Source organism: Pseudorasbora parva, chromosome 19 (genome assembly GCF_024679245.1).
Source record: "Pseudorasbora parva isolate DD20220531a chromosome 19, ASM2467924v1, whole genome shotgun sequence".
Taxonomy (NCBI): Eukaryota; Metazoa; Chordata; class Actinopteri; order Cypriniformes; family Gobionidae; genus Pseudorasbora; species Pseudorasbora parva.
This window is the reverse complement of record NC_090190.1, coordinates 33,084,908-33,099,509: the sequence shown is the minus strand read 5'-3', so window position 1 is coordinate 33,099,509 and position 14,602 is coordinate 33,084,908. Positions and strand designations below refer to the sequence as shown.

Below are 14,602 nucleotides of genomic sequence, written 5' to 3'. Positions count from 1 at the left end.
TCCCCGTGTGACAAGTTGCCCCGGTGCCCCTACCTATATTTTAGAGAGTAATCAGGTTGCTGACTAAATTTTCGAGTCAACAGTGACGCCTACTGGTTAAAACTAAACCATAGATAGATAGATAGATAGATAGATAGATAGATAGATAGATAGATAGATAGATAGATAGATAGATAGATAGATAGATAGATAGATAGATAGATAGATAGATAGATAGATAGATAGATGACAAAATCGTAGGCCTTGCTTGTTGTTGAAATTTATCCATAAAGATTCCCCCCATCAGGTGACATCATTACTTTTTCTCATTGACTTTCAACCATAGACATCATAGCATGTCACACACAGCAACACTTCCTCAATGCCTCTCCTGCCGTGTAAAAATACAAAAAAAAAAAAAAAAAAAAAAATCTATGCCTTGTTGCCATGTCCTCTTATTATAAGCGACATGTGGCTCACTGATAGTTATTTTTTAATTTATAATAATAAAATCAGTCGTTTTGGCCCTTAATTACAGAGTGTAATAATATGATTTTTGTTTTGTTTTGTGAATTTAAGTTATTTTTAAAATATATATTATTTCACAGTTTACTCCTCTGGAACAGAGACGTTATCGTTAATTTTTCTTTGTTTTTCAGAGTGAACTGCTCATTTCTCTTTGTGCAACCTGGCAACACCCATGTCATGTGATAAACACATTTCCTGTACATTAGCGCTGTACACCAGTGATGTCAGAGTGAAATTGAAACAAATCGTGTCGCTCTTAAAATCCAACAAAAGAAAATAAGCAAAAAAATAAAAATACCAAAGAAGACAACGTAAAAGAAGGACAAGATGTGTTATTAATTTGAAACGGACCCCTGACGTCTCGTTGTAATGTCTGTTGGTTAACGTTAGCTTAGTGTTAATCGTGATTTGTTTTGGATTGTTATAATAACCAGCTATTTACTAAACTAATATTAACTCCTGCCTGTAACCATCCGTTACACTACACTGTTCTGGTCTGTGCTTGGTCATCACGGTTTAACCTCTTTTTACATCTTGGCAAGATCTAATCTGCCAAACCAGCACCAGGATGTCAAAATACACCACTTTTCCCGATTCTGCCGATGATCATAATCCATTTCAGGTAATATTTATTTAATATTGTAATATATGTAATATTTTTCTAGTTTTTGCAACTATACATTAGAAAATTGATGGTGTTGTTCTCATTCGTGGCCTTATTTGTGTAGTACTGTACGGTCTTGTGATGCAGACTTAACGGTCATCAGACCAATCATATTAGGTTACATTATAATGTTTTTGCATGGTCTAATGCTGCCTTCACGTGCTATCGGAATGATCATAAATGCTAGTTTCCTAAAAAACTGGACATGAACGCCCTCTCAATTAAGACAAAATTTGAATGCGTTGAGCTCGTAATCACGACTTCAGAAGTGGGAAGTAGGCCTATGACATTTTTGTGTAGCACGTGAAGGAAGTAATAATTTAACCTGCTAGTTGGGAACTTTTTGCTTTAAATACAGATAAATTAAGAGTCCAACATTAAGAGTACATTTACAGGACAATGACTAAAAATGGAAAAAAGAAGTGAGAGGCGGTATTAAAGGGATAGTTCACCAAAGCTCACCCTCAAGTTGTTCCAAAACTGTATGAATTTCTTTCTTCTGCTGAACACAAAAGAGGATATTTTAAAGAATGTTGGTAACCACATGGTTGACGGCACCCATTTACTTCCATAGTAGAAAAAAATTCTGTGGAAGTCAGCGGGTGCCGTCAGCTGTCTGGTTATAAGCATTCTTTAAAATATCTTCTTTTGTGTTCAACAGAATAAACTTATTAACTTATACAGGTTTGGAACAACATGAGGGGGAGTAAATGATGACGACAACATTTTTTGGGGGGTGAACTATCCCTTTAACATTAAGTGGCATGGCTTCTTATTGCACAGAAGCCATGTGCCATGTGCCAGCCCAGTAAATAGTGCCATGTGCCGTTAAAACTTGTGGCATGCACTGATGGATTGCATCATGTGCCAATGACATTGTTGCGGAGCATGTCACTGTACATGATTTCATACATGCGGAGCATGTCATCGTATGTTGTGGCTACTCCACTAACCTAGTGGCACATACGCACTTAACGGTAGAACGGCATTTCATTAATAATACATTGCAAACAGTGTTTATTACATCCCCAGTGTTCATTTTTATAACAACCATTAGGCTTTGGCATATTGGTAATATCATGGACTGGTTGTATGTAATTTATATGTCTTTTTTTTCTTTATATTTATACAATGTGTTTAAATACATAACTAAACCCATTTTATTTATTTGCTATAGGGTTGACAGTTCAGGTGTGTAATTTGGAATCATAAAACAGTAGACACTATGTTGTGAAACTAAAACAGCTTAAAATAAATAAAAGTGAACCGTTCTAACATGTGCCAACATGTGTTAACACAAACTGATACCGACCAATAAATCAGGTGTTTCATATAGGGCTAATTGTAAGCTAGCATGAGATAAAATGGCACAAACCATTATAAATTGATACCTACCCTTCTGAAATGAATTCTGAAAACTTGCACTAATCACTGTATGTGCTGGACCTTGATACTGGCCCTTCACAATGCAGAGTAGTGTGGGTCTGTAGATGTCTATTATAATGTGGCTACAGCAAGTCAAATACTATTACAAAACATTCAGGCATCTCCAGAAGGAATGCAGATTCACATTGTTAAAATGGTTGTTTTTCCTAATACATAATTCTGAAAAATTATTTGTGAAATATTAAAACCATAGATGAGAGAGAACCACTAACCATATATTAAATGATATCGATATTTTAAATGATTTTACATTGGGGATAAGTCTGCTATAACTAAAATTTAGTTATAGTAGACTAATCCGCAATGTAAGTCAATAGTAGAATATACCTTTTTCAGCAAGCCCAGACAGAAAAGTTTTTCTTGGTTTATCTAGAACTGGCCAATGTTATATTGACAAATCTACTAGTGTGCATGCAAAATTATGCAAAACTAAAGGTTTACAGTAACAGATGAAATGGCTTATGCGGTAGTTTTAGTGACCTATGATTTATTCCTTGTGTCTATTTCCATAACATTCAGTGGCACATGCCACGCCAAACTAACTACATGTTTGAAAAATATGACCGATTTGCAAGTATGTTTAAATTATATATATATTTTAATATATAATTTCATATTTATTTCTGATTTCTAATCTGTCAGTCACTACTTGAGGTGCCACAACATACGTTCACGTTTCTCAATTCATCGGCACATGCCACTATTGAATGCAGATATTCCAATGGCTTCTGTGCGTTGCCATGCCACTCATTGTTAATACCGCTTCTGGAAAATTTACTAAAAACACTGTGTTATGCTTATACATGCCAGGCCAGTAGGCGGCGATGCCATTTTTAAAGAAACACAACACACCTATAGACCTTATGTGCCAAAGACAGAACACACAGCCATCTTTAAAAATTTGTCTTGTAACTTCTGTTTCAGCGGTAGCTATGTATATTTCTGTGGCATTGCTGTTGAAGAGTAATCAGCTGGTGAATTGGATTTACTCATTGTAAAGCTAATGAAAGTTATCGTGAGCATTGAAATGTTTGACACGGATGTCATAATAAATGTCAGTAGGACGGGAAGATTTTAAAATGAGCAGTTAATTGATTAATCTGTAAGATCTTACGTTCATGCTGTGGAACTGAAAACTGGAAGACAGAAGATAATGAGTGCAGATTTTCATCAGATTCCCACAGCATGCCAAGTTGAACAATGCCCAGTTTCCCATATCGGCCACTTCGATTTTTGTCACAAATGCTATATTTTATGAACGCATTGGCATATTGTTAAGAAACTCATGCCCTGATAGTGCTCAAAAAGTTTCAGGGCAGTGCCACCTTGTGGTCAAAAGTTATGATGAGATTCCTTAAAATGTTAATAACTTGTGATGAAATTTGCCTACTGTAATGAAAAGTTGGCTTAATAGATTCCTTAGGTCATGCCGAGAACAAAGATACCAATTTTGCCATATTTGTTCGAACTTCCTTTCCGTCATTTTGATTTTATTTCAAAACCTACTTTTTCAAACTCCTCCTAGACCGTTTGTCTGATTTTCACCAAAATTGAATCGTATCATCTTCAGACCGTGCGGACGATAGAAACCATGATGCGAAAATTACTCTTAAGGCTGTACTGCAATGCTTGCTTTGGCATATTGACACCAAACTTTGCATGTGTCTTTGTCACCTTACTCTGACCACACCACATCAGTTTCGTAACAGCGGCACCTATTGGTCAAAATACATAAACTATTAAATCACACTACTAGTGGATGATGTATTACATTTTTTCAGGCATTTTGCCTAAAATCATCTTAAAATGTCTTTAATTTGTCATTGTTACAGTTGCTCTGATGCCCAGCCATGCTTAGCCCCTTAATTGCTGCTTGCAGCTATATTTATTTAAACTATAATATTATGGCCCGGGAAATGCAAACGAGACTACCATCTGTATAAACTACAAAAGCGTAAACTTGTGAAAACTGGTGTTCAGTCTATAGGCGTGTAGTATTTCTTTACAAAGAGACATCGCCAACTACTGGCCTGGCATGCATAATACAGCATGTAACAAGTTATTTTTATTTATCCGTGTGAATAGGGAATGCTTTGACAACATTGTCGGAAAAAAACACTTTTCCGTTTTTAGCACATCATTGTCATGTAAACGTATCCTGAATTGGCATGTGTAAATCAGGCATGAACACATCTACACATAATTTATTTTTACTGTTTTCCTCATTTTCAAATATTAGTTTTTTTGATTTTTGAAATATTAGTATTTCTATAGTAAGAAATAAAAAAATACAAGCATAAAATAAGGCAAATAATATTTTAGTATTTTTTGAAGTCGTGAATAGGTACAGTTTATATTTGTATCTAAATTTAAGCCTAAGACCTTTAGGTCAAAATGTTTTAAGATCACAAAAAACATAAATTTAACCATGTGTGTCTTAACTATTTAATGGTAGTCTAAGTTATTGCTGATTAGCAACTTTCAGTTTATCAGAAGGATTTCATGTCTTTTTGTGTTTTGAAGGTCAGTCTCCTAGCAGATGAAGTTTCTGCCTCAGAAACAATGATATCAGTGCAAGATTGTGAGCTTACAGGGCCAGTTTCTTGGCCACCTTGAGCTTGTTTTAAATTTTTTATATTTTTGTGGTATCAGCCCAAGTATTTGATCACTATCTGTGTCTACCACCTTCTCTATAATTGAAAGGTTTGTTTTTCCTGTGTTTGCAGGATCCATCAGTGACTCAGCACAGCAGCAACACTGGCTATGCCACGCTGGACCTCTACAACCCGTTTGACAACAACACAGCAGAGGTAAATATGTTAATCCTGACAGTCGGTGAGCAGGCTGTGTTATGGCCTTTAATTATTAATACATCACATGATGGGAGTACAATGCATTAGATTAAAAAGCAGCGTTTACTTAGTGTCAGAACCTTTTGCCTGCATTATCATGATAGCTTATTTTTTGCATAATTAGATGCCTTTTTATCAAGCTTATATTAACTTTTGCTTTTTGATAATGAAGCTAATGAAGCCTCCACCTCCCTATGAAGCCACATCTCCTGCTGCACCTCCTGTCCAGACGCCTCCCAGCAGGACCACGCCCACTGAGCCCAGGAATTATGGATCCAATGGAACACAGGTGCTACTTAGTTGCTTTGCTTTTTCTTTTATGACGTGACACTGTCCAACAGTGACATCCACGGGTGAAGTTACAGTGGGATGCGGTATCTGTCTTGCCTCCCCTGAGACCATTGACTTTTATGGTGTGTTCACAACAGAAAGTGAATGAAGCGTTAAGCGTGAGTGATTTAAATGTTAATACAAAGATGCGAATAGACATTCTGAGGCGTAATTTGCGCGAATGATGTGTAACTTATTGAGTGTTTCGGGCGTTTCACACGCATTAATTTTGCGCGAGTTGAAAAAACTGAACTTTGTCGGATATTCGTGCCACGTTAACCAATCAGGAGCTTGCTCTAGTAGTGACTTGATTACGAGCGGAGGCAGAAATCTGAACAACAATGGAGGGCAAAATCATCGTTGCCATGATGTCAGGATACCTGGATTGTTATAGAAACAGGAATAATAAGGATCCTGCTTAGAAGAAAGTGAGCGAGGACATCAGACAATCTGGTTTTCAGACAAAAAACACTCTTTACTCTATATATTTGCTTAAATTGAGTTAAGAGCGTTTTATATATACATATTGACTAAAGCAGAAGCCCCTCTCGTGATACAAATTTGCATCTGTTGTGAAGTGAATTTCACGCACGAATAAAGCGAGTAAACTCAAAATTAAACAAGAATGGAAACTTAATGCAGCGAACTTAAAGGGGTACTTCAGCGCTGGGAAGATGAATCTGTATTTAAACTGGGTCATTAATATAGTAGAAATGTGAAATTGTTTTTTAATTTGGTGCTTTCTAGAAAATACAGAAAATGTAATTTTGTCTCATGGGGATGAAAGACAACAATTCCCAGAATGCTTCGCTGCCCTATGAGGCCAATAGATAGATGGAATAGACTTCCATCATTGATAACAACAAGAAATGTTTCATGTTAGAATGATTTTTGAAGGATCTTGGGACACTGAAAACTGGAGTAATGATCCTGAAAATTCCACTTTGCCATTACAGTAATAAATAATATTTAAAATAGAAAAATTATAAAAGTTATTTTTAAATTGTAGCTATATTTAACAAAATTACTGTATTGTTTTAAGGAAATATATGCAACTTTGGCCACCCCCTAACTTTTGAATTTTAGTGTACTATATATTGTACTGATTGTTCTCTCTCTCTCTCTCTCTCTCTCTCTCTCTCTCTCTCTCTCTCTCTCTCTCTCTCTCTCTCTCTCTCTCTCTCTCTCTCTCTCTCTCTCTCGCAGTCTGCAGTAAATGCCACCACAGCAGATCTGTTGAGGAAGCAGGAGGAACTAGAAAGAAAAGCAAAGGAGCTGGAGAAAAGAGAGAGAGAGCTGGATGCCCATGCACTTGGGTCTGGAGCCTGTGAGTGAAGGATAAAAGAAAAATATCTGAATTTATGCGTTTGCCAGGGGAAATTAAATGTAAAAGTAACATCCTGAACCGACAGTGTCTTCAGTTTTGCTATGGGCAGGCATTATGCTTATAAAAGGTTTTGGAGGCAATTTGCGATCAGTTTTGTCTTTCGTAACCTGTTGAATAAAAAATGTTTATGCTAAAAAGGAATCATAACACCTTAGCAACCACATAGGAATGACCTGACAACCATTCACAACATCCCAACATAGTGGTTTTACACGTACAACCACCAGTCACATTTTCTTTTTTGCATTATTAAAGAGTTTTGAATAATTGTACCAAAAATGTGTTTTTTTAATTATGAGAGGCTTCAGTCAAGATTACAATAATACAAAAACTTTGATTTCATTACTTATTTTTTCACTACAGGTAGTGACCGCATTTACACCTTTTTGGATCCTGAAGAGCTGTAGGAGTTAGAAATGTTTGATGTAAAAAAAGAATGATGAGCATAAAACCAGGGTATTTTAAGAACTCAAGTGATTATTTAGATGGACTTCTGAAATTGTGAGGGTTATGCTGAAGGTGCAAAGATGGATGAGATCCGAATGAGAGGGGAGGGTACAAAGAAACGTAACGGTTAAAAAGATGACAGTGATGGATGGGTGGTATTTTCAAAGGAGTGAGATTTAGACCTCGGACGGTAATGAACAAGACATTAATGGAGTGATGCTAGTGGATGTGATTGATGAATGGGGAAATGAATTTTTTTCTGTGTCCTTCTCCCTCAGCTCGTCAGAATAATTGGCCCCCGTTGCCCTCCTTCTGCCCGGTGAAGCCGTGTTTTTATCAGGACATTAATCTGGAGATCAGCCAAAGCTTCAAGCGCATCGTCACCACCATGTACTACTACTGGATGTGTAAGTTTGCTCAGTTTAGTACGTCTGGTCTTTTGCAGTGTTCGGATGGTAGTATGCATCATCATGCTTCAGTTATGAATTTATGCTTCTGTTAAACTGACATTATTAGTTTTCAAGGTAGTGATTGACCGTTTTTATTGTGCAGACTATTCGACCGGTTTTAAAAACTCTTTAGTAAATATTGGGCAAAATAATTAAATATTTATTTGAAGGGATAGTTCACCTAGAACATATTATATTAAGTCATTAACTCACACATTACCTATTCATTAACATGTAAAGAGTTATCAGTATGTGATTTTGTAAGATACATTTTACTTGAAACATATTTTACTGGACTTGTATTGTTACTAGGCTACAGCTTTATTTATAAATTCATAGAAAATGTTCATCTGGGAAAATGTTTAAAATTTCTATCAGATATTAAACTGAAAGTTATATAGGTTAATTGTTGTTATAATGCAAGGCATTTAATTCCATATTGTATTATTCTATCATTATTTATTTTGCCATGGATATAGCCATTAATGCTATATTCATCACAGCAATAAAAAAGTCTGTTTATTTATGATTTTATAATATACAAAAACAAAAGACATAGAGTATATATAGTCAAAACCCCAACACAACTCTTCCTCGAGGCTATACCCATCAGACAAAAGTATTCATTATACTCTACAAGGACAAATACATTAATAATATTAATAATTAATTAATTAATATTATTTATGCATACAGTATTTTGGGATTGTATTCTCAATTTAATTTTTTCAACAAACGACAAGAAGGGTTGAAGATTGCAGACAGTCACTGGGTAGACCCTTGAAGAGAGTATCTTATTTCTAGTTTATGATATCACATAATCTCCTTAATCTAGTGAGAAAGAAGGAATAGGGTCCCATTTCCCATTTAAACAACAAACACTATATTGCAAAAAGTTTGGGGACATCTGCCTTACATGCACATGAACTTTAATGACATCCCATTCTTAATCTGTAGGGTTTTTCATTTGGAGTTGAACCCTATAAGAACTCTTCTGGGAAGGACTTACACAAGGTTTAGGAGTGTGTTAATGAGAATTTTTGACCATTCTTCTAGAAGTGCATTTGTTAGGTCAGGCACTGATGTTGGATGAGAAGGCCTGGCTCGCAGTCTCTGCTCTAATTTAGACTAAAGGTGTTCTATTGGGTTGAGGTCAGGACTTTGTACAGGCCAGTCAAGTTCCTTCACAGCAAACTCACTCATCCATGTCTTTTAATGGACCTTGCTTTGTGCGCTGGTGCAAACAGGTCATGTTTGAACAGGAAACTGCTATCCCCAAACTGTTCCAACAAAGTTGGGAGCATGAAATTGTCCAAAATGACTTGGTATGCTGAAGCATTGAGTTCCTTTCACTGGAACTAAGGGGCTAACACTTGCCCCTGAAAAAAAAACCCCTCCCCAAACTTTACACTTGGCACAATGCAGTCAGGCAAGTACCGTTCTCCTGTCAACCGCCAAACCCAGACTCGTCCATCGGATTGCTACACAGAGAAGCGTGATTCATCACTCTAGAGAACATGTCTCCACTGCTCTAGAGTCCAGTGGCGATGTGCTTTACACCCCTGCATCCGACACTTTGCATTACACTCTGTGATGTAAGGTTTGGATGCAGCTGCCTGTCCATGGAAACCCATTCCATGAAGCTCTCTACATACTTCTTGAGCTAATCTGAAGTCCACACAAAGTTTGGAGGTCTGTAGCTAATAAAGAAGTTTGACTTCTGTGCATAGTGTATATTATAGTGTATCATAGTGTATATTAAACTTCTGGCAAGTAATGTGCAAAAGGCCATCATTTTAAAATTACAGCTATTTAGGTGCATGTTCTGTGCTGTTACAAATATAGCAATAAAATTAGATTAGTCCTATTGGCAATCCTATTATATCTGAAAATGTATCAAATTTCCAAAACTTGGGCATGTTCAGACTATATGTAAAAGGCTTGTAGGAGCTTTCCTACATCTATCACAAATAGAGTCTAGCCCTGGTCTAAATTTAGATAACCTAACCTTCGACCATTAGAGTCGGTTTACCACCTTTGGAATTGCTCAACCGTATGATGTTGACAAATAGATGATGACTAGATCTGTTTAATACTTTTTTGCCAAGTTGCCTCTGAAATGTGTTATTTCAAATCTTTCTCCCATTCATTTTTTAAGTGATCTAAATTCACCAGGCTATGCTGATTCAGGAGATGATAAATTGGACCTATGATTTGTTTTAGGTCTTTTCCTACCAAAAATAGAGTTGGAGGATATGAAGGAAAACAATCAGTATGTGAAACCAAAAAAAATCGTACTTGAACATTTCTAAAGAAATGGGACCGGTGAATCTTAAATCTATTCACCAGCTCGTCAAAAGATGCAAAAGTGTTATCTATATAAACATTTTGTAATGTACAGATCTCATTCTTAACCCATATCGAAGGCTTTAGTCTGATATTTTGATATGTATGCCCATATTTTTATTTTATGATTTGTACTTTTGATTTTTTTAATTTTGTAAACTTCCTTGATAAGCTACTTTTAAACGTATTATATGTATAGCAGTGTTGTGCAAGTTACTTCCAAACTGTAATATATTATAGATTACTTATTACTGCTATTTAAAAGTAATTCTTTACATTACAATATTACTGTCTCAGAATTGTAATGCGTTACATTACTCCTGTATTACTTTTGAGTTACTTTCATCAAAATAACTCCAGAAGTAGCTCTTAAAATTCTAAAATGTAGGCTACCAGAGAGCATTTTACATCCAGTAAGAAGGCGATATGATGAAGCATAATGACTGTGGGCTATCCAGGCTAACAATAGAGAATTGGCTCAAGACAATGCAAGAAATCATGACAGACAGAATCACAAACGATCCAATTCTGTTAGAAGTATTGTAGAGGTAACGTGATTATCTGGCAATATCTGGGAACAGCTTAGGTCTGTTCATAGACACAACAGAACTGTGTCTAAACTCTATGTTATGACAATATGGGCATTTGTTCTTTTCTTATTGTTGCGACAATAAGTTATTTATTGCAACAACCGAGTTATTTGGTTTTAGACAAAGGTTGCATTTGACTGCATTTGCATTTGACTGTTAGCCTACGTTCTTGTCCTTATCTCTGATAAACTCTAAGCAATGCGCATCCATCTCGCGAATGTACAGTAGGGATGTGACGGTGTGGACATTTTCCCACCGGTTAATCAAAGTGTGACGTGACAACACCGGTAATAACGGTATCTGGGCTTTTAAATCACGAATTATATCTAACCGAAAGAAACATGCGCACCACCGCTCAGGCATTAATAATGCAAAGCGAGTGCTTTCAATGAATTCCTATGAAAGTTATGCTTCCATATGAACTGAAAACGTTACTGAAATGTACCGAGTAAAATATTGCTGAAAATTCATTAGTATTGCCTTACACTACTGCGTTACAGCAAAAACTAATAAGTTACTGTAATGTGTTACTTTTGTAATGGGTTACTCCCAACACTGGTAAATAGTTTATAATGAATATTATTATAATACTGCAATGGCAAACAAACAAAAATAAATATACATTATTACACACCCTTACTGGCCCCGATCTCTCTGATTTTTTAAAGTAATATAGTTGTACAATTTAGATTTTTGTTTGAACTATTCTTTTATTTCAGCAATTGTTTACTATTCATTAAATAGTATTATGTATCACATATTAGCAATTTATCTCTAGTTATCCCTAGTATAGGAATATTGTTCAATCCCTACTCCATTGTGTTACTTTACTTACTTTGTACTTCTCTTTCTCTTCTTATAGTCACAGCATGCACTTTGCTCTTTAACCTCATCTCCTGTTTGGCTATGTTCTGTGGGCTACCCAGTAATGTTTCGTCACCGGTTGGCTTTGGTTTTGCCATCCTTTGGTTTCTCCTCTTCACCCCCTGCTCCTTTGTCTGTTGGTACAGGCCTTTGTACAAAGCCTTCAGGTATGTACAGTTTCAGCGTTTTAGAATTGATGTCTCATCCAAACATCATGGATCAGTCATTGTGCATTCTGTTCTCTGTTTCTCAACAGGAGTGACAGTTCCTTCAACTTCTTTGCCTTTTTCTTCATCTTCTTCGCCCAACTGGTGCTTTATGTTATCATGGCTATCGGTATCCCTGGCTGGGGTTTCAGGTGAGCGTGACAAAACAGCCACATTTGTGCAAAAAAGGCTATTGCTAACCTATTTAGCTATTCCATTCTTAAATTTGGCCACCGACTTATTCTCGAAACTTCTCTGATTTTTTTTCAGTGGGTGGATCGTGAGTTTAGCCGCTTTTAGTGACGGCAAGGCAGTGGGTGCGATCATGATGATCAGTGCTGTGCTCTTCACTGCTCAGGCGGCCATGGGAGTGATTTTGCTCAAGAGGGTAAATCATACAGCAAAACTTTTACACATTCCATTGGCAGTCGAATTAAATCCTAAATATAAGTTGAAAACTATACTAGATATTTACTATATTCATCCTATGGTGAAGCTGTCAATTCCTCTTCAGCAGCTTTTCCAAAGTTATTTCAGTGTTTAATGTAGCCTGGTTAAAACCAGACCATTCTCAGTAGTAACTGAGTCATGGTCTGGCAAAGCTTCATAGACAAATCATTTCCAAAGGGGCGTCACCAACGGACGATGACGTATGCGGAGCGACGGAGAAACATCTGAGACAGTAATTCTCTGTGTGTGATTCCGAGGAAGATGTTGCAATGGCTTCTGACGACTTTTGCCGTTGTTGTCAAAGAAATATGATAATAGCACGTTTCTGATTGGTGCCGCGATTTCGACGGATTAGAAATGTGCTTGAATGGGCTCTTTGCCAGACTACTTCTAATCTAAATTTTCCAGAAGTTGTCTGGGTTTTCCCAGGCTAGGTTTAATGGGCTTTAAGCGGTGTTTGCACCTGGTATTAAAGGGATAGTTCACCCAAAAATTAAAAAAAATTAGCCCATGATTTACCTCACCTTCAAGCCATCCTAGGTGTATATGCCAATCTTCTTTCAGACAAATGCAATCAGAGTTATATTAAAATATGTCCTGGCTCTTCTAAGCATTATAATAGCAGTAGATGGAAGCTGCTAGATGATTATTTAAAATATATTTTTTTTATTTTTATAATTGTATACATTTAATGACACATTTAATTGATCGAAATTGACTGTAAAGACTTTTTTATGTAAAAAAATTCACAGGAATAAATTACATTTTTAAATATATAAAAATATTTTGCAATATCACTGTTTTTACTGTATTTTTGATCAAATAAACGCAGCATTTGTGAGTGACTTCTTTCAAAAACCAATGCAAACTTTTTAACAGTAGTGTATGTAGAATTCATAATACGTATTGACCTTTTAATGATGATTTCTTCCATATTCTTCCATCAGGTTCATTCCATGTATAGGCAGACTGAAGCGAGCTTTGAGAAGGCCCAGGCCGAGTTTGCTACGGGTGTGCTTTCCAATCAGGCAGTGCGCCAGGCAGCCACCAACGCCACCGTTTCTGCTGCACAGGGCGCTTTCACTGCACCTCGGTAGAGACCTGGATGAAAAAAGATAAGGTTGAAGAACCTGATTGGTTACGCTGCCTTGAGACAGTGACTTATTCTAGCATCCCTAAACCAACACACTTACCCTAGACCCCTCTCGCATGCATATCATATTACTACTAATACGACATTGGATTTCTTTTTGTCTTTGTCAGTCTTGCTGAGGGCCATTAGTTCAGACGTGCAAAGTGGATCTAGGTGTTGATGTGAAAGGATGGTTTATATATATATATATATATATATATATATATATATATATATATATATATATATATATATATATATATATATATATATATATATATATATATATATATATATATATATGCTCTCTATGAGGATCTACACTATGATTAACTAATACAATTGTCTTACTTGCATTTATTATGCTAGAAAAAGTCACTGTAATCATACAAATACCTAAGACCCCTGGTTTTGGCTTACTATTCTTGTCTATTTACAGTACATCTCTAAAGCTTGCAAAGTGTAAGGTACAACAGCCTTGCAGATTCAAGTAAGACGTGCCACATTCTGCCTTTGCTTTTTCCTTGACTTCCTTGTAAATAGCTGTATACGGCCAGGAAAGGGGTCATTTCATTGCTCTGGAATTGAGGTTACTTAGAACCTGTAAAGTTCACCTTGCCAAAACTTTTTTTTTTTGTTTTTTTTTTTTTTACAAAAAAGAGGATTCTCACATCTTATTTTAGAGATTTATAATTCACTTTATTTGTCTGCTGGTGGATGGATTTCTTGCTTTGACCATTATATATATGAAAAAAGCATGTTTTGATGCAGCTTAAACTTCTGTATGTACCTCTTTGCATTGATACACGACTAATGCTTTTTTTTAATGGGTTAAGGCAGGTGATTTGTGCTTCGGAAAGCTTTGGAATACAGAATCAAACTTGATAACTTGACATAAAACTCCAATTTTCTTATCAAATGTGGTAGCAGAG

The 14,602-nt window shown here is 36.1% G+C and overlaps 1 protein-coding gene across 1 annotated transcript; it reads left to right on the top strand.

Annotated features, from left to right (window-relative positions):
- The first annotated feature begins 692 nt into the window (after nt 1-692).
- scamp3 (secretory carrier membrane protein 3) lies at nt 693-13,885 on the top strand. The gene is made up of 9 exons (XM_067425965.1): nt 693-1,129; nt 5,344-5,427; nt 5,642-5,758; nt 7,006-7,126; nt 7,912-8,040; nt 11,881-12,049; nt 12,139-12,240; nt 12,359-12,476; nt 13,486-13,885. Exons 1-9 carry the CDS (start codon nt 1,076-1,078, stop codon nt 13,633-13,635), a joined length of 1,044 nt encoding a protein of 347 aa, XP_067282066.1. The 5' UTR covers nt 693-1,075; the 3' UTR covers nt 13,636-13,885.
- The last annotated feature ends 717 nt before the right edge of the window (nt 13,886-14,602 follow it).

What these genes read in the sequence shown, in the direction of transcription:
- scamp3 (XM_067425965.1), top strand. Translation starts at nt 1,076, where the DNA reads ATGTCAAAATACACCACTTTTCCCGATTCTGCCGATGATCATAATCCA. An exon ending in TTGACAACAACACAGCAGAG is followed by an intron (nt 5,428 to 5,641) that starts GTAAATATGTTA and finishes TTGATAATGAAG; the next exon opens with CTAATGAAGCCTCCACCTCC. An exon ending in CCTTTGTACAAAGCCTTCAG is followed by an intron (nt 12,050 to 12,138) that starts GTATGTACAGTT and finishes GTTTCTCAACAG; the next exon opens with GAGTGACAGTTCCTTCAACT.